The 20,563-nt window shown below is 43.7% G+C and overlaps 2 protein-coding genes across 2 annotated transcripts; both read right to left on the reverse strand.

Annotated features, from left to right (window-relative positions):
- Window positions 1-1,576: 1,576 nt before the first annotated feature.
- atmin (ATM interactor) lies at window positions 1,577-12,230 on the reverse strand. The gene is made up of 4 exons (XM_079496488.1): window positions 11,835-12,230; window positions 6,772-6,897; window positions 5,763-5,962; window positions 1,577-3,523 (listed from the first exon to the last, which is right to left on the reverse strand). Exons 1-4 carry the CDS (start codon window positions 12,060-12,062, stop codon window positions 1,756-1,758), a joined length of 2,322 nt encoding a protein of 773 aa, XP_079352614.1. The 5' UTR covers window positions 12,063-12,230; the 3' UTR covers window positions 1,577-1,755.
- A 1,011-nt stretch (window positions 12,231-13,241) lies between these two features.
- cenpn (centromere protein N) lies at window positions 13,242-20,545 on the reverse strand. The gene is made up of 10 exons (XM_079496503.1): window positions 20,225-20,545; window positions 19,806-19,851; window positions 18,583-18,642; window positions 16,494-16,567; window positions 16,159-16,341; window positions 15,976-16,077; window positions 14,753-14,807; window positions 14,491-14,600; window positions 14,054-14,165; window positions 13,242-13,701 (listed from the first exon to the last, which is right to left on the reverse strand). The coding sequence occupies exons 1-10, from the start codon at window positions 20,396-20,398 to the stop codon at window positions 13,577-13,579; spliced, it is 1,041 nt and encodes a 346-aa protein (XP_079352629.1). The 5' UTR covers window positions 20,399-20,545; the 3' UTR covers window positions 13,242-13,576.
- Between the last annotated feature and the right edge of the window lie 18 nt (window positions 20,546-20,563).

Below are 20,563 nucleotides of genomic sequence, written 5' to 3' on the forward strand. Positions count from 1 at the left end.
ATATACCGCGACAGTGTTGTGTGATATTAGTCTGGCTTATTAGCCAGGCTAGTGGAGATGTGGTGTACGATATGGATTTCGAAAAACAAATTTGTTCCAACACAATTTTCCTGAATGCAGACTTTGGGTATGGCATGGAAAGGAAAGGAGGGGCATGTGCATTTCTTTCACCATAGTAAAGCCTGCATTCGTGGTCTGGAAAGGGAAGTTGTTTTACAGACGGGTAAAAGAGCAAGGGGCTGAAGCCCCCTTTGATGTCTATGTGTGCAGCACGTCCCTGTTGCAGAGCACTGTGGAGAATCATCACAACCAACTAATGATGTCTAGGTCTCTCTCTCTCTCTAGTGTTCCGAATCCAAGACACTGCTCACTCACACTAAAATCCCACAAGGCACAGAGTGTGGAGGAACAAAACCTCATCTTTGAGAAAAAAGCTGCCTCAGGATTTGAAATGATTAAAAACAAATTCCATCCATTAGGTGTCACACTGGAAAGACAAAACCCTTTAGTTTCACTCAGTAGTTTGTGGCAAATGTTTTACTCAGGAGTAAATACTTTTAGTTATTTAGATAGTGACAAAGGATGTAATCAAAAGTAATATACATTCACCACCACTTTGTAACTCTGGAAAAGCTAAATGCCTACTATAAATGCCGTTCTGAAACAGGACCAGACATTCGCAAACCGTTACCAACAAACTGGAAGCATACAATTTTCTACCACGTCAGTGTAGCTGTAGCAGTAAGATATCCATTCACTGGAACAAAGCGCACCAATTACAAACACTAATTAGACAGGGGAGCCACTAACTCACTCGGTCATATACTGTAGTTAGTATACCTCTGAAGCATAACAGGTTTAATCAATGCTTTGCAGGGCGTATAAAAGGCTTTGCTTTTGCCTTGCAATTATTTAATTTAAGTAGGCTCTACTGATGGAACAGCGTGCTAAAATGAGAGGGCGCTGTCCATGAGGAAGTGGACAATCTTTGCCCATGATATAAGAACAGCAGGGGCAGGCATCAAAGACACACGCAGACAACTGCCATTACTGTAAATGCATGCTTCAATGTTGTCCCTGCCAAGTCTTCATGACTATTTTCAAACTGCAGTAGTAGTGATTTGTTAGAATAGCTACATTGAAATGCATTTTTTATAAAAGGGTTCTATCGAGTACCAGACAAGCTTCACATTGATTCAACGAGGTGAATGCAAATTGTCTTGGAAAAGAGGACAATTCAACAGCTTTTGGAGGAGATATTCTCTAATATCATCCTCTGAGTGGAATCTTAACAAGGTAACAAGGTGCTAATACCATTTCCAAACTGCTAGTATGACCAAACAATGACAACTAAGCTAGTGGCCATACACTGAGATGTAGGAGTGAACTGGCGTTTCAGATAAGACACATATAACAATAGTATTTCATGTGCAAATAAATATGTAAACTGGCAGAGGATTCAATAAGTCATGCCCAATGAACTAATAAAGTGCAGCGGAGCGATCGGCATACATGTCTACAATTGTTTCTGGACACGATGCCCCCCCCCCCCCCCCCCCCCCCCCCCCCCCCCCGCCCCCCCAATGGAATGTTCAGAAACTTGGCTGAATCCTTCCTGCTATGATGGACTTGAACTGTAGTCGCGCAGTCGGACCCACAGTATAGGTCTCCTAGACTCTAGAGGGGAAGGGCAGACACCAGAGACATGTGCTGCAGGCCAGGGGGGGGGGTAAAGCAGCTCCACACGGGAGGCCTTCAGCTGTTGGGTTTCTCCCGCTGCTGAAAGAGAACAGCGCACAGCTCCTCACACGTCTGGGTCTCCACGGAGCTGAAGTGGGACTCCATGTTCCAGGCCATGTCTGCCGACAGGAAGTCGTCCATGACCGTCTGGGTTTCGTTGCTGGTGAGGAAGGGGTTTCCGAGGCCCTCTGCCTGGCTGCTCACAGTCTGGGTCTCGGTGCTGCTAAGCAGTCTCGTGTGCTCGCTCTGGGAAGCGGCGAGCTGTGCCGAGAGACTCTGGGGCAGGGAAGGGATATCGGTCTGTGTTTCTGTGTCCGAAGACTCTGTGCTCATAGAAAAGCTAGACTGGTGCAAAATGCTGCCCAGCGGCATGTGGCTTCCGGCATTCAGCAAGAAATTGAGGTCAGTCTGAGTTTGAGTGTCAAACATGGCCAGCTCCAGGTCACTGGCATGGGTCCGACTCTGGCCATCGCTTCGGTCCAGCTGGGCCAGCAGGAGGCAGTCTGTCTGGGTCTGGATATCCAGAGACTCTAGTGGTGTGTCACCACCGAGTGCTCCCAGCTCGCTCTCCTCAGTCTGTGTCTGGATGTGTACAGCATTAAGGAATTCCTCAAAGTCAAAGTCGATGCCGGTATGCTGCTCCTGAACAGAGCCCAGGCTCGGCCCACAGCCCGCGGTGCCATCGGCAAGCACCTGGTGACCCGACAGAATGTTTTCCAGGTCAGTCAGCAAGGTCATGGTTTGGGTCTGGTTGTCTGCGACGCTGTTTGGGTTAAGCTCATCCGTCTGCACCCCAAAGCACATGCCCCCCACAGACTTCTCGTCCTCATAGAGAGTGTTACCTGCTGCTGTGAGGGAGACATCCATGGCCAGAGCTGTCTGGGTGGAAACGGTGAGTGAGCTGCTGTCAAACAGGTCAGAACACATGATGGCCTGGTCGGATTCTGGGCCAGTCATGGGCCGGATCGTCTGGGTTTGCCTGGTTATGTAAGGGGTTGACGTGGAGGAGGTGCAGGGTATCTGGCTAAGGCATGGGATGTCCGTCTGAGCTCCGATAGTGGAGGTGGCTTTGGATCTCGGTGAGAACGTCTGGGTCTCCACGCTGACTGGCAGCAGCACCTCAGCACTCACGCTGATGTCTGTCTGGGCACAGGAGGACACAGAGGATTCCGCTGCGGTACACACACCCATCCCTACTCCTCCGTGCAAGCGAGATAGGCAAGATATGTCAGTCTGAATGTTTGTGGAAGTGCTCCTCCCCCGCTGGTCGCAGAGGCTGCTGGCTGCGTCTTGGGCGTCCGCAGACTCCAGACTCGCCTGCACTCCCGTGCTGGTGGGGCCCAGGCTGGAGCGAGAGGAGGCAGGCAGACCGTTCTTGAAGCCCAGGTTCTTGGCGTCCATTTGGGGTACGAAGGCCCTCATGGCCTGCGGTAAGAGGTGGAGGGCGCTGAGGGAGCCTTGGCAGTCGACAGCCAGCACCACGGACCTCAAAGCACCACACTCGGTGGACGGAAGGAGGACAGGCAGGTGGGCCAACTGCATCAGCGGCACGTTGACCAGGGCTATCTTGGGCTTGGGGAGAAGCAGCTTCTGGAGGATTTTAGGGGCTCGGGTGGCCTGACTGCTCGATTCCGAGGCGTTGCTTATTGTCAGGTCATAACGAGAACAATACTCTGACCACTCTCTGTCGCCACTCATGATCTGACAGGTTGCCTCTTTGGGCTTTTCCTTCATAGAGCCGCTCATCAGCTTCTCCATCTTGCGCTTTTTAACCGGTGGGATTCTGCAACACAGACACAAATGAAGATAAGGGGGGTGAAATTGTTAGCACCAAACTGAAAGTCAAGCCTATATGCCATATAGACTGTATATCGTTGCTATGTTGCTAACTCCATTTTTAAGGTTTTTTTTGTTGAGTGGTGTAACCACTCCTACAACTGGCTTTTTTGTGCAGAAAAAATGAGCATGGTTGCTATGTTCAAAATAATTTCTGACGTAATTAAATCACACCCGGGTGAACTGGATGACCGTAGCAACCATGCTCATTTTTTCTGCACAAAAAAAGCCAGTTGTGAAATCACATCCGGGTGTGATTTCATTACGTCAGACATTACGTCAGACCACAGCTGATCAGTCTATATAAGACCTTACACCACTCAGTTCACACGGGAGTGATTTTCTTTCATAAAATCAGTGCTATAGACACATTCCGAGACGGGTCCCATGGTCGCAGGCAATGTATTTCCTGTAGGTGGAGACAACATAGCTGCGGTGTGAACAGTCGGCTCTTCTACTACATTGAATGGGAAATTGACTGATGTTAGTCTGCTTTTTACTAACACTAACTTTACAAAGATGCCCAGAACATCGGGATGAACCCGTGTAGTTTATGGCTGCTCCAACAGTAGTGGCAACATTCAACTTTGGAAAGAAACGGAATGTCAAAAAATACACTGCGGTGGCTGAGACCAGAGCCATAGAGTAATGGTTGAGACGAAGCAGTGAAAGGTCCTGAAAGATACATAACGTCAGTCTTACCCAATACCCAATATCATATGTTGTATGAACACAAACAGCAGCCATCTCTTTATAACTCATACATTAAATGAGGTATAAAGTACAGCTAACCTGACTCCGCCAGATGGGGCAGCAGAGAGTCCCCCCTCCTGCTCCCATCTGGGAACTCTCAGGCAGACTTGATGCCCGGCCACAAAACGGCCTGGCCAACCAGCAGCAGCTAGAGGGGGGATAGCTGCTGCTGATTGGCCAGGCCGTTTTGTGGCCGGGCATCAAGTCTGCCTGAGAGTTCCCAGATGGGAGGAGGAGGGGGGAACCCAGTGTACTCTCTGCTGCCCCATGTGGCGGAGTCAGGTTAAAGTACAGCAGCCTTGTGTTGAATGTTGCCACTACTGTTGGAGCAGCCATAAACTACACAGGTTCATCCTGATGTTCTGGGCATCTTTGTAAAGTTGGTGTTAGTAAAAAGCAGGTAAAAGAGTAACGTTTGAGCAGACTAACATCAGTCACTCTACTCTATTCAATGTAGTAGAAGACCTGCCTGTTTACACTGCAGATATATCGTCTCCGCCTACAGGAAATACGTTCGCTGCGACCAGGGGACCCGTCTCTGAATGAGTCTATAGAACACCGTTTACGTCTGTGTTGTTTTGAAAATATTGAACCAATGAAAAGTAAAAATACGTTTTGGACAAAACCTCTCAACTCCATTGGACCCTCAAACTGTCTGCTAAAGCAACTAACTCCACCACCTCCCCCCTCTCATGCAATAGTAATTGACAATATAATGTAACTTTGATGAGGCAGTATTGCTTTGCTTTCAAAATATAAGGTTTTCTTAATTTCCTGAACAATGTATATTTTTAATTTCCTGAAAAATGAACATTCTGGAGTTAGGTGGTTTCACCTGACAGGCATCAGGTGATACTGCATGCATCTTAGGCCACAGGGGGGGTTAGAGGAGCGCCCTTGTTGCCGAAAGGTTGCCGGTTCGATTCCCCGGACGGGCAGGAAAAATCTGGGTGGGGAAGTGATTGTCATCACTCACCCAACACCGCTGAAGTGCCCTTGAGCAAGGCACTGAACCCCCAACTGCTACCCCCTTTTTTTAATGTTTTTTTTTGTGGCTTTCGCCTTTATTTTATATCTTTTATGGAGGGACAGACAGTAGGCCGACAGGAAATGGGGAGAGAGATGGGGGAAGACATGCAGTAAAGGCCGTCGGGATCGGGAGTCGAACCCGCAGCACACTGCCAGACTGGATTACCAGCCAAGGTGCCTGGACCACTGAGCCATGGCCCAGGCCCCCCTGGAGCTGCTTAGTGGCCAACAGTATAAGACTGTGGTTGTACTGGTCAGCTCCCAGGTTTTAATGTGTGTGTGTGTGTGTGTGTGTGTGTGTGTGTGTGTGTGTGTGTGTGTGTTTCTATGTGCAGGGCGTTGCTGAAAATGAGCACCTGTGCTCAGCTACTTCCCTGGGTAAAAAAAAAGAGAAAGAAATTCACCTGTGTTCTGTCGGGACCTCGTGGCCAGTTCTGTAGACATGCGACAGTAAAGCTGCCCTGCTGGCATAAGGGCAGCCACATGTACAGCAATAGGTCTTCCCACAGTCCTCAGTGTGGCGTCTCAGGTCCCACTCTGTACTGTAGCCATTGTTGCACTTGGAGCACTTGTGTTTCTTCTCAGCATGCATCTTCATGAAGTGCTAGGATACAGCAGATAGAACAAAAACATGGTCTGCACTTTGGTATTTGTCTGTATGATGGCTGGAGCTGATGCCATGACTTGCGGTTTTACACTAGCATGTGGTCACTTTGACTTTAACTGGCTTATGGCCAGCCTAATCAACAGTGGATTGTGCCTTCTGCCTGCACTATTCATATGTTTAATTCGTCATTTTAATGCCAATAGAAAAATCAGTGATATACAAACTATATCTCATTCTGAAACGGCAATCCTATAGTATTATATACAGTCCTGATGGTGGCGGTAACGGCACAATTATGCCGATTTTGACCAAATAAAGCGAATCTGGCGATGTCACTTCCGGTTTAACGAACCATAACATCCGGTAGTAGCTTTGGACTGTGCAGCACTATCAGATGTTAAGCGGTCATCGTTGATTTTAATAACTAAGTCAAATTAAGCTCTAATCAAGCCCAAAATATCGCATTTTACACAGCGATGCACATAAAGACCGCGCGCGTGCGTGCGAGAGCGTGCATGCGCGGATTTCGGCCGGTTTTAGGTAGATTACATCGGCCGTTAGCCAAACAAGCTAAAAGTTGCTACATTTTGTTACATTAAGCTCCCGATTACAGGGAATTAAACGATTACGTCAATAACGTCAGTGGTCATGAGGGATTTATTGATTCATTACGTCAATTACGTCAATAGCCATAAGAGGGTTAATAAGAAAATGCATGTATAGTATTGTATACAATGCCGTAAATGACCAATTTCTATTCCTCAGGTCCTGAAATGTTTGCTTAGTTATTATGTTGTAAGGCTTACTTGTTTGACCAGAGAGAACTGGGAGAAGGGTCGGTGTGGCCCTCTTGGACAGCCTTCGATTGGACAACAGTACAGTTTTTTTGAGCCCTTCATGTCCTTCCTGATGGTGGGATTGACAAGACCATCCTGACAGTGAGAGAGAATGAGAGAAAGATGTAGGAAAGGGTTTAAAGAATGTAATGTGGAGAGATGCTAAAAACACTACATTGTGTAGAATACAAAAGAACATTGTTTAAGTTCTGGTTAGTGTGAGATTTTTTTGTGCGTGTTTTAAACCATATAACACAGCTCTATTAAAAGTTTGAAGATCGTTCTCAATAGCACTCAAACCTAAAACGCAACCAATATGTTTCAAATTAATTGTCCAAAATAAAACAAGGAAATCAGCTTGAGAGAGCTAATAGTCGGCAACGATCACATCTCACTCTGCTGACGGGTCGCTTGCAATTTTGATGCATAATGTATTTCCAAGATGTTTCATGGTTTGAGAGATCTATGGCTATGTTAATGCATCTAGTTCATGTAGAGTGGTCATAATAAGTTACGTCAACCACCCATTAAGACCTGAGACCGATTCTACAAATGTCTTCTAAATCCTAACAGTTTTCTGAAAAACGTATGAGACGTAGCCTGCGGAGTTAGTTCAGTCAGACATACTCAAGGGAGTTCATGCCGTGCTCAAAGGTGCATTCTATACTCAAGGGGTTAACATGCTGAATTTCTATGTGGGTGTATAAGTGTGTGCAAGTCCCACACGTCATTCGCTGATGTGGCAGTCAGCTGACCAATTGGGCGGGCTCTCTAGACTGTATGCTCTTCCTGCCTTCCTCTGCATATGGTTCCTGGTGGTTATGTTATGTGATATTTGCTCCCACCACCACCCCAGCACCACCACCACCACCACCGGTTGGCTCTGTTATTTATGCTCCCCTGGGGGTTTTATTGTATATCTATCTCCCTGCTCCTAATGTTTTATGATGGTGTTTAATTGCGTCGAGCAGGGAGAAAATGCAGCAGAGCCGAACGCCAAGTCAAATATCATATGCACACTTCTCATTCTACAATAAATATTGGTTAAATCTATTCGTGAGTTGTCTGACTGAAATGTTGTTATTGGTATGCCAGTGGTTCTCAAACCTTTTCATGTCAAGGGCCCCTAACATGATATTGGTCACAGATCCCCATCTAAAATATATATATATAATTATATATACAGTGTATGTATGTATGCATGGTAAATGGTGCATTTATATAGCGCCTTTATCCAAGGCGCTTTACATAGTGCATTACATTTACATTCACCCATTCACACACACATTCATACACCGATTGCGGCAGAAGCCATGCAAGGTACCAACCAGCACACCGGGAGCAATTTGGGGTTCAGTGTCTTGCCCAAGGACACTTCGACATGTAGACAGGAGGAGCCGGGATTCGAACCGCCGACCCATGGATCCCATGGATGTAAGTGGCTCTGGATTAAATTGTATATATATATTCAAAGATTTGCACAAATGTTTACGCCTTTTCAAAAATAGCAGATCTACAAGCTCATAGCGTAGATCTGCTATTTTTGAATAGCCAAAGAAATCTAAAATTACAGATTTTCCCAGGTTCCCGAGTTCTACATTGTGTCTGTCTTGTCTCAGCTCTCCAAGCAATCCCTGGATAGCGCTGCTGAGGAGTCCGTTTTGCAGACGGCACATGATTGAATCCATGAACAGCATGATACTCGTTATGTAAGACATGCGGAGCTGGGTGCACTTCAAAATGGTACACGCAGACCAACGTATTGAGCTACATGACAGTCATCATTAGCATCATCATAGTGGTCAAGGTCACCTCCATCTGCCGTTACCACTGGGGAGAGCTTTATAAGTGGACAGCTTTGCATTCACCCGCTGCATGGTGCCAAGGAAATAGCCAATGTTCTGAAAGACTGCCTATTATACAGTAAATGCATCTTCATTGTTCTTATGTTGCTGTTACCACAGTATTGAGGTGGACCCACCTTTAACCCATTTAGGCCCGACCTCAAAATTTAAAAAAAAATCTTCTAAATCTTCCAGTTTTCTGAAATAAATATTTTCACGATTTTTCAAAAATAGCAGACCTACAAGCTCATAGCGCGCCACTCGGTGGCGCGCTATGAGTTTGTAGATCTGCTATTTTTCAATAGCTAAACTATAACATAATGTTTAAAACACCAAAAGGGGTTCCCGCCCAGAATGGGTTAATACCACAGTTTGCATTTCGCTACTTGTATCTGTAGGAGTAGTGACAAGTAAACCTTCTTAATTCAGCTACATCAGTGGACAAAACATCAGGCAATTCTAACGTCTGTTATAGCAAAGAGAAACCCTGCGTCACCACAAACGATAGTCAATAAGTCCAACTATGAGAGCCTATCAAGCTTAATTGTCATTCCAGAAATGGATACCAGCGCTGACTGTGTAACACAAACATTAGCGTTGTCAAGGTAATGTGTGGTGGCACTAGCACAGTACCTCATTGAGGGACAACAATTGTCCAGTCAAACATGAAAACGTAGTTGTTTGTTTTGCACAGCAAATTGAAAACTGGTGTGCAATGATGCACAAATAGTCTCGCGTGGCCAGACTGTTGCCTTTCGAATTTTTCAAATGCTTCCGTCATACAGGCTGGAGCAACGGAAGCTCTATCATGACGAGTACGCGATGAAGCGGGAGTGAAGCCTCCTCCCCACTTCCGTTTCGTCTTTCACAGTGGCACAAATGTATCCCAATATAAATACAAATCGTCTAGTTTGCTACTTAGCAGAAATGGAAATATATATTTATTTTTATGCTAAGATATTTTAAAATACATTTTCGTGAACGGAAGTGGCAGCTTCCTTACTCGGATTTCGGGAGGTGTAGTTCCAGACTCTATATAGCTTTGAGGACAGTGAGTAATGCCATCAAGTATGTGGCTTGCTTTTGTATTGCTGATGGTGGTATCATTATCACTCAACTGTCAGATGCTTAGTTCATCATGCAGCCACAGTACTACTGTGCTGCCTTCACAGTAGTACATTTTATACACCCTTCACAGAGAGATGTCACAAAGTGCTCCGTTTGCATACAGTGAGAAGCACTGCTGCTGTCTACCATAGTTCCCCCTAGGTCCCCTCCCGTCCCGTGAGAGCTTGTTACATCCGAGGATGCTTAAGCATTCTTCTTGCTGGGCATGAGCCACAGAAGGTGCCTTTAAGCCCAAATTCAAATTCTTAACATTCACCTATGTTTCAACAGACTGTAGTCTGTTGCAGGCCAAAAGGCAGCCTTTCCAAGAGAAAGGGTGCCATTCACTGAGGGGAATCACTATGCCTCCCACAGGAGTCCTGAAAACCAGTGGGTCAGAAGGCCATGGGACAACTAAACTGAAAGGCCAGAAGGAGACTTCAATACAACTCGCCAACAGCCTAGTACTTTATAGCAGGTGTCTGTCGACCACCTTGCTTTCTGACATGAAGTGCCATGTTTTCATTGTCTTGATATTCAGTGTGCCATATCGTAGAAAATATATCTCCTTTTGATTGTCCATAGGTTATACATGAGGAAGCAGACAACCTGCAGCACTCCAGGTTAGAACAAAATCCTTCTAGATGGAAGGCTCGAAGATACAAGATGAAATGAAGAAAATGCCAGCACTCATTATATGTCCTTTTCACATTGTATTTACCTCTGACGAGAGAGTGGACAACGTACGCGTTTCGGCCTCAGCGTTGTGAGGAAGGCCAACAATGACATGGCATTTTCTTCATTTCATAGGCTACAACAACTTTTATTCAATAATAATCTTTATTGTCCAGAAGGATATTCGTCTTCAGTCTGTTCAAACACCCACATCAAAAACAACACAAAGCACCAAGACAATACAAAAACATGAGGTCCCCCCTGTACAGGACCATCCTATCGGCGGGGCAGTTTGTTTAATGCCGCGATGGCTGAGGGAACAAAACTCCTACTAAAACTGACTTTTTTCCAAGGCAAGGTTCTGTATCTTTGTCCAGATGGCATGAGGTTAAAGAAGCAATACAGGGGGTGAGCACAGTGTCATTTGATATTTAAAGTGCTAGCCATGTGATGGCCTAATTGTTCATTTCAGAAAGTGTGGGTGTAGTAAGTCTCATGATCTTAGAAGCATATCAAGCATCATTTGTTTCTTCTTCTTTAGAAATATAGATTTATAAATTATATACACATATTTTACATCAGGATGTAATGATCATCCCTTCCCAGGTAGTTTGAATAAATGATTATGTGCAGGATGTAATTTGTGAGGGGATTTAATTTGACAAAAAAACACTTATGCCAGTGATCACCCTACCCCTGTGCCAACACCTGTGCCTCAGGTTGCCTACCCCTGATTTATAGGACCCTGTCAGCATATAAGAAGGCATGGCACCTAATTGTATGCTACTGGAAGGGTATAAATTACCAGTGTTACCGACAGAGTGAATAATACAAGCTTAGGCTGTAGCTGTGGGATAGGTCTTCACTTTATCAGTTCATCTTGGGGGTATAAGGGTCACATACATACAGCAGTAGCAAATGAGCGTGCTCGCTATCTACGAGGAAGGATTATTCTCCTCCTAAACTAATCTCTCGGTTAAAAATAAACAAGCATATGCGTAGGTGTTTTTTTTAAGTAAGCCCGGCGTCGTACGACGGACGGCGTCGCTTGCCGAACCTGCTTTGTTATCAGCATAATAAGCATATAAACCTTCTGCTTCAGCCATCAATCCTATTTCAAGCACAACTCAATACAAAAAAATGTTAACTGTGAGTGGACGACCCAATAAAGCACTACACTTGTTTACAAGAGGGTCCACCTTGCTCAATTCATCATAACATAAAAATATACACTTCTATATAGCAAAAAAACAGGAAATCATCATCATAAAGGAGGTAAAAAGGGAAAAGAAAACATATACAGTGAGGGGGGAAAGGGGATTCGCATGTCTTAAAGACCGTTGGTAGGGCGTTCCACATTTTGGTGGCATATGGGAGCGAAATGATACTAGTACATAGCATTACTACCTTGACTCTGTGAGACTTGACCAGATGCATGTTGAGTGCAGGCGGGTTGGGGAGGATCTTGCCACATCCCTCCACGGTGCAGAGGATGTTGGTCCGCACCTCTTTACTCAGCTCCCCGATGGTTGGCGTGATGATCTCCCGATGAGCTCCTTCTCCCACCACCACCACCACCATGCTACTGTTGTTGATCGGAGCGTCTCCTTCTTTCCCCGATGCGGAGGAAGCCATGTTTTCAAGTGTTGTGTATTGTTGTTGAGACTAGTCTTCTGGTGCTGTGTTGTGATTCTTGTGAAAGCCCAGTTGCAGCAGGCAGGCAGCATTCATTCACGCGCCCGGGGCGCATGCATGCATTTCAGGGACAGGCAGCATTGTTGTTGTGTGTGTACTGCTGTGCTGTCTGTGTGTGCGACCGGATCATCATCCGCCCCTTCCCTTCCAAGACTCGACGTCACCTCCGGTATTACGTCGAAACTGGTGCTGCATGCTTGCATCATGTTTGATTATTTTATATTGATTGATTCGATAGATTTTAATGCAGTTGAGACGAATAACAGTCTTAAGTCCAAAATGTATTCTGACCCCTCCACGGAAAGGCCTAGTTGTCCTGACCCCTTATCCATCATTTATACATGGATATAATTAGTGTGGACTTACTGTTATTCGTCTCAACTGCACAATTCAAGGAAAGTACAAAATCTGCTGTTTACATAATCCATTTTCAATTCATCAGGAAATGTCAGATATTTAAATATACACTTATATGCACAGGAGCCAGTTTTTTCTTATATACAGGTTTAATGTTTGTTTTTAGTTTGTTCATCACACCCGTGTGAACTGAGTGGTGCAGTGACGTCACACATTAACCATAGCAACCATGCTCACCCCTACGTGGCCCCACGTACAGGTACATACAAAGCTGGTTATTGGAGTGGTTTGCACCACTCAAAAACGACAACAAAGGGAAAATTTACGTCATCTTGTCCCTAACAAATATTAAATGCCATTAACAATAAAGAGAATTTAATGTTTGAGTTGGCACCGTGTGTTTTAAATCACCTAATAAACACGAGTTAGACTTTAATATATTTCATGCAAAAGGGCAAGAGATTGCTGCTTTATTTTACAGCCTTTTTGGCTGATTGGTGACTCCTCTTCCTCTTATTCAAAACAATTGGATTCAGTTCTAAAATAAGCTGACTAAACACATTGTGTTGTTGTAGGATCCTATTTTTGCAGGTGGGGAAGCAAAAGTAATAGGCCTATGTAATATAATATGTAGTGTGTAATATATTACTCTTGATTCCAAGTAATAGGAAATATAATATGATTACATTTAATATGTAAGAAAAAAAAATACTCTTGAGTAATATTGCCCAACACTGGTCTCTATAGCAATGAAACACTCAATTACCAGAATTACAAAGATTTTAATTTATTACACACAAACATTACATCACACTATACATATTACCCAGCTCCCCAAGTGCACCAATAAAGTCTTTAATAATGCTGCCACTCGGAAGAGGGCAAGAGGCTGCAGAAATAGATAAACGGCTGACTGGTAGCCCTTGGAAGAAAAACAAAACAAGTTCAGAAACCCGTCCACCAGTGACATCATAGTTAGGCCGATTTTTTCTTTTTTACAGTTTTTTAGATTTACACGAATCAGAAGTTAGAGATTGCTTTTGCAACAATGTTAGCTAGAAGAAGATTTTGATTCAAAAAAATCCTGAACTATCGCTTTAAGGGTTTGTTCTGTCAGCATCTTGTTGTGACCCACGTGGTCTTGTGTCTGCGACATGAAAAACATTCCTTCCTTCTCGGGTGATAAGAGACAACAGGTGCGAGACAGGGGTGGAGACAATTCCTGCAAAATGTTAGAATTAAAAGTTCAATCAGCAGAAGAAGTATTCACATGATGCACTAACAATCCATTGTAAGCTTTTTAAACGTGTCTGCCCTCTAGTGGGCAGTTGGAGGTAATATTCTTTGAAATAAATCTCTATTTTTAAGTGATTTCAGCCCTTATATTGGCAACTGTTGTGCATTAGGGTTTTACTTAACATACCGGTAATATATTAAACCTCAACATAAGGGGTCACATGGTCATTCTGAACAGTTCAATTATTGTTACATGCCAATCGATGATATGGAAAAACTAACAAGGGCAGAAATGTGTCAAGAATAGCTAAAAAAAAAACACATTAGTATTTGGTTACCTTTTTGCGCACAGTCTCTGAGTGATTCTAGCACATTCGTAGATGAAAACTTGACAGTGCATCGGATGGGATCCTCTGTTGTGTGTGTGTCATCTCTGAACTTGGTCTCCAACTGAACACAGAACAAGTGTTGTAAGCACATGACTATTAAAACAAGGCACGCATGTGTTTTTATGTAACCAGGCAGTCAGAGAAAAGGTACTTTCAGACAGGCAGCGGTTAACACGCCTAGTAATTCATTTTCAATGAGACCCGCATTGTTGTTGGGTTTTTTTTTTACACGCGGAGAAGTCGAGGGGCGACGACAACGCAAGCGTATTTACGCGGGTGCGGTACCGTGAAATTGTCGTGGCACGTGCTCGTTTCGTGCACACGGCCGTGACCAACTAGACGTGGATTGTGTGGTGTTTTTTTATGCTTGCGTTGTTGTATATTACCTTGTAAACTACTGTCTGCAGCTGAGGTAACTCCTGGTCACCAAACGCTTCACAAGCCAGCTCATGTCTCATCTCTGCATCTGCCAATTGTTCTCCTACGATCTGTGGGTCTATGAAAAACCATAGAATATAGCAGCACAATAGAGCACAGCCATGACCAGAATTAAATGAAAATGCAATCTATTTGACAGAGTTGTACAGAGATATATTTCAATCTCAGTACTCTGGTAGCTTTGGTCAATATACACAATGATTAACATACTTTTATCAAGGCACTTCCTTGTCTCAATAGTACTGCGGCGCATGGCTGGAGAAACCTATAAACAAAAAGAGAGGACAGTATTAGCAAACTAGCAAATTTAGGAGTACATTTTGAAGCAAATATTCTGTCTCAATGACTAAATAAAATCCCTTTCAGAGTTAGAATGCCAAAGACTGATCATCATGCAAGGTAGTGCTAGCAAATCTCATTTCACTTTTGAGTATTATGAGTGAATATATCATTATTTAGGTCAACAGGCTGTACAAAAGGTCTGGTTGCTCACATATAGAATGTCATCATCAGCATTATTATATCGACCAGCATTTTACTTTTATTTTTCTCATTAACGCCCCCACTGCACAATATTTACTCTGATTATGCTGTTGAGGAGCTTTTTTGGCGCTCCCCAACTAAACCCCTAAATCGGACAGAAGATCGGGCTTTGATCACAGAGGTTTTGCTCTGACTGAGACGATCCAGTGGCGATAAAAGCGATCACCAATGCCTTCCCGAGCATTTCGGAAAATCTAGCAGGTTTGATATTTGACTCTCTCGCCGACTGGACATCATATACAGCAGTATGAACAGGGTTTCGACTGTACCCCGAGAAGGTCCACATTACAGCCAATGAGAGCACTGGACAGCTGTGCCCACAGACAGAAAGTGTCTGTATCGATACAGACACTGTATGCCTACCGGCATGTGCACTTAAGCCCCTCCAACTGATCCAAAATGCCGCAGCTTGGTCTTCAACCAGCCAAAATTCTCACACGTCTCCCCCCTTCTCCGCTCCCTCCATTGGCTCCCGGTTGCTGCCCCCACAGAATACAAAACTCTGATGCTGGCATTCAAAGCAACCAAAGGCATGGCTCCCCCATATCTCACAAGTATGATCGTACCATACAAACCCTCCAGCACACTCGGATCAGCCAACGCAGGGAAGCTGGAGGTACCTTCACTAAAAACGCCGGGACAACACTCCACACATCCCAAACGTGCGTGCGTGCTCACACATACAGAGAGACGCAGAAAGACATCATTATTTAATGACGGGATCTGATCTGATGACTCCTCGACAACTATGAAAGTCCTACAGTGTGTAGGGGCTATTAGCACAGATTTCTGAGAATTCAATAAGATTCTGCTGTACTGTACTCACAACTTGACCTTCATGGTGGTGCAAAAGTCTATATGATACCAGACAAAGTTCAAGTCTACAATACCTGTTGGTAATTCCTTATGAGCAGGTCCTTGATGGCAGTAAGACTCATTCCAGTGAGATTAGCGTCGTTGACAGAGCTGAATCCAGTGGCAAAGCCTAAGGCCTGCAGGGCATAACAGTTTGTTAATGTTGTCAACCGTCGTTACAATATCATGGCCTGTAAAAGTAGGTAAACTCTTCTCACCTGGAAAATAATGAGCTTTTGTTGTGATGTCAGAGTGGTCGTGAAGGCATAAGGGGTTTGAAGGTAATGAACAATGTATACTGCTTTCAGGTGGTTGGGTTGAGACTCTTGAGAGCGCATATCTCCCCAGGCTATACGTATCCATATAGCATCATCTGTGTGCTTCCTTACATTGAGACACACCTTGGGTGCAAAAGACAAAAAAAAAAAAAAGGTTTTATATTTTTATAAAAGGAGATAAAATAAAGAAATCATAAACATGGTAATAACAATTATATGTTTCACTGAGATCTGCGTCAGGCCTTCTACATCTATTCATGGAAGAAGACTCTTACTTGTCTGGTGATTTCAGTGAGATGGGTCTTAAATGTCTCCTTAAAGTGGGTCAGATCTACAGACGCAGCATCATCTGGGGAAAACAGAAAAGATATCAGACACAGCTTCATCTACAGACACAGCATCATCTACAGATCTACAGACACAGCATCATCTGGGGAAAACAGAAAAGATATACAGACAGCTTCATCTACAGATCTACAGACACAGCTTCATCTACAGATCTACAGACACAGCATCATCTGGGGAAAACAGAAAAGATATACAGACACAGCATCATCTACAGATCTACAGACACAGCATCATCTGGGAAAACAGAAAAGATATACAGACACAGCTTCATCTACAGATCTACAGACACAGCATCATCTGCGGAAAACAGAAAAGATATACAGACACAGCTTCATCTACAGATCTACAGACACAGCATCATCTGGGGAAAACAGAAAAGATATACAGACACAGCTTCATCTACAGATCTACAGACACAGCATCATCTGGGGAAAACAGAAAAGATATACAGACACAGCTTCATCTACAGATCTACAGACACAGCATCATCTGGGGAAAACAGAAAAGATATACAGACACAGCTTCATCTACAGATCTACAGACACAGCATCATCTGCGGAAAACAGAAAAGATATACAGACACAGCTTCATCTACAGATACAGCATCATCTGGGGAAAACAGAAAAGATATACAGACACAGCTTCATCTACAGACACAGCATCATCTGGGGGAAACAGAAAGGATATACAGACACAGCTTCATCTACAGATCTACAGACACAGCATCATCTGGGGGAAACAGAAAAGATATACAGACACAGCTTCATCTACAGATCTACAGAGACAGCATCATCTGGGGAAAACAGAAAAGATATACAGACACAGCTTCATCTGCGGAAAACAGAAAAGATATACAGACACAGCTTCATCTACAGATCTACAGACACAGCATCATCTGGGGAAAACAGAAAAGATATACAGACACAGCTTCATCTACAGACACAGCATCATCTGGGGGAAACAGAAAAGATATACAGACACAGCTTCATCTACAGATCTACAGACACAGCATCATCTGGGGGAAACAGAAAAGATATACAGACACAGCTTCATCTACAGATCTACAGAGACAGCATCATCTGGGGAAACAGAAAAGAATGCTGGTGTAATGACGAGTCGAACACAACTGTATGCCAGTGTTGGGTTAGTCGAGGCACCATTCCTAATAACCTGCCATTACCACTTAAGATTTTTTTCTTTGAACTTGGACAGTGACAGACTGAATAATCTCACGAAGGCTTGCTCTGTCATAAGTGTCATTGGTGATAGAAAGGATGGTGGGAAGGTGGTGCCTGAGGTGAGGGCAACCAAGAAGCTGGTGGATGCCATGGCTAACCCCTCCCAACACTTCCCACAGGCTCCATAAGTAAACAGTAAGTAAGTGTCAGTAACATTGAAGCTGTTCGATGTGTCAATGGTTGCTCCACCACCAGACCGTGGTGGACCATGGTCAAATTACCAATACAACTTTCATATCTGCTGTATTGTTGTTATTTTTGACTGCTATAACAGTGTGACACACTTTCCCTTGTAGGATCAATAAAGGTCTATTCATCTTTGTAGAATAACAGTATGTAATGTACTTTGGGGGGGGAACTAGACAATTTCCAAGGCATACAGATCTATTAAATAAATTGCTTTATTATTAATGCATGCATGCCGTGGCAAAGAGTTGAGAAATGCTTGCTGACCAACACATTTCAACTAGCATGTAACAGTGTAGCTTGGATATTTTCAAGTTCCCCCAAAGTACTATAGTAGTATCAATCGATTAAATTAATATTAATACAACTTTTTTTCCATTGATTCATATATAACTAACAAGAATACGGTTCGTGATTTTGATTCATCAAAAGAGTAATACATAGAATAATAAGAAAATAACAGATAGTTGTAGCCCTACTACTTTGACTTGGCTACACCTACCAATGTATGAATGAATTAACCATTGTAAAGCGCTTTGAGCACTTGGAAAAGCACTATAAAAATGCAATTCATTATTATTATTATTCTTACCTCCTTGGTTTTGGAGATGGAGAGCATGCCACTTCCTTTTTTCTGGAAAGTCCATTACATCTGGAAGAAAAAGAAAAACAAACAACCATTAACCAGCGATTTGCAGCTTCAGAGCCCATTTCAAGGTGGCACGGTGGCTTGATTATGGAACCTGCCGCAAAAGAACAAGGAGGCGCGGCCTTTACGCTTAGAGGCAGGACCTATTATTGATCAACATTCGTGTCTCTCTCCTATAGATGGTATGCGTGTGACATCATCATCAAACCCGGAAGTTATGCAGGAATGCCTACTGAGTGGCAAAAAACTACTTTCTGGCCTTGACAGCCCATGCATCCAAACAGAAAAGTCCTATCTGATTGCATTAAATAACGTTAAACTCACTTTGCATGTGGCATTCACTTTAAGCATGCGCATAGAGTCTATGGTACCACATCTATAGAGGGTATGCGCATGCTTAAAGTGAATGGCACTAAGCGCAAAGGCCACGCCTCCTTATTTTTTTGCGGCAGGATCCATAATCAAGCGGCACGTCCCCATCTTGGAAGGTGCTAGATGTAGCCAAAAGACCCTTTGGAGGATCGGCAGCCAACGTAGGTATGATTACGATGACTAGCGCCGGGACCGCGATGGGCCGTCAAAAACACAATCTTTGTTTAGAATTGGATGCATTGATTTAGATCAAGAGTTATTCACGTTTTAAGATTTTCAATCACATCCATTAAAATGGAGCGGGACCACTTTGGATGACGTCCCAGCCGGAAATTACATAAAATGTTGCCCAATAGGCGCTCCTAGCCTGTAGAGCGGTGCGCTCTGTTGCTAATGTTCTGTCTTTTGATTAATCTCCATCACGGGCATCTGACGTAATTAATTAATAAGGCGGAGACCTCCGTCTCTGGCTTTTTAAGTGTTAACCACTTAATTTGAGTTGTTTTTGGCAAAGAGATGTTTGTGTAGACAGAAAGGAGTAACCCAGTTTTGAAAAGCCCTTTATAAAATATTCATGTTCGAACAAAATTATTTATGTTGGCGATTGTGGTGGATAGCTAGACCCTATGCAGAAGCTTGCCTGTATTACCTTTTTTTGTATTTGGGAAGACGGTATCCAGGTCACCCCAAAAACAAAAAGGTATACTATACACACAGGGTTCTGACAGGATTCACTGGATAGGTTGAGGTTCCCTCAGAATAACTAAACCAGTATAGTATGATAATATACTTACACGTCATCTCGAGTCCAGCAATGTGCTTAACAGAAAAGTCGTGTTTCTGTTAAGAATACAAAATATAGCATTAATCATCATGCTCAGCTCTTTCTTTACCAGAAAATAGCATGCTGTTGATTGATGGTTGTTGTGTAGTGTACTGAATTGATGTAGTAAACTAACGAATGCATGTGTGTTTTGTCACTAACAAACATTAAATGCCATTGACAATGGACAGAGTACAGTATAATGTTTGTTTTGTCTGGTAGGTATATTAATAGTAAAATGTTGAAAATGAGTGGCATTCCCCTTTAACTGTGAGTGGACGACCCAATAAAGCATAACACTTGACTTGTTCAATTCATCATAACATTTAGAGGGAGAAGGGGGTGGGTGGGGGATTCAGATTTTACGGGGGCCAGACAACAACAACATACTTGACAGAGATCCAGCAGGGTTTCGGTTAACTCTCGGGTGCTCTGTGTGAAGTCCAGAGACTCCCTCTGTTCCAACGGTAACAGACCCCACTTCTCCAATGTGGCGTTCAGTCTCTGCCTGGGGATTCGTCTCATGACCTTCTGTAACAATAAGGCGCGTGGCGAGGTATCCATGACTACTACTCGTCGAAAAGATAATGATATTCTACAAAACAATAATACAACGTGCAAATAAATAGCTTGCAATGCTAGCCGAGGAGGTAAACAACACTAAACAGCGATTGAGATTCCAAACAAAACGCGCCTCTAGCAAAGGAACAGGAAATGGTGGACTGAATC

This window comes from Electrona antarctica (assembly GCF_951216825.1).
Source record: "Electrona antarctica genome assembly, chromosome: 3".
Taxonomy (NCBI): Eukaryota; Metazoa; Chordata; class Actinopteri; order Myctophiformes; family Myctophidae; genus Electrona; species Electrona antarctica.

What these genes read in the sequence shown, in the direction of transcription:
- atmin (XM_079496488.1), bottom strand. Translation starts at nt 12,062, where the DNA reads ATGGCTTCCTCCGCATCGGGGAAAGAAGGAGACGCTCCGATCAACAAC. An exon ending in TCAAGTCTCACAGAGTCAAG is followed by an intron (nt 6,898 to 11,834) that starts GTAGTAATGCTA and finishes TCTCACTGTCAG; the next exon opens with GATGGTCTTGTCAATCCCAC. An exon ending in AGTTCTCTCTGGTCAAACAA is followed by an intron (nt 5,963 to 6,771) that starts GTAAGCCTTACA and finishes GCTGTATCCTAG; the next exon opens with CACTTCATGAAGATGCATGC.
- cenpn (XM_079496503.1), bottom strand. Translation starts at nt 20,398, where the DNA reads ATGGATACCTCGCCACGCGCCTTATTGTTACAGAAGGTCATGAGACGA. An exon ending in TCATAAGGAATTACCAACAG is followed by an intron (nt 14,808 to 15,975) that starts GTATTGTAGACT and finishes TTTTGTTTATAG; the next exon opens with GTTTCTCCAGCCATGCGCCG. An exon ending in CAGAGACTGTGCGCAAAAAG is followed by an intron (nt 13,702 to 14,053) that starts GTAACCAAATAC and finishes AACATTTTGCAG; the next exon opens with GAATTGTCTCCACCCCTGTC.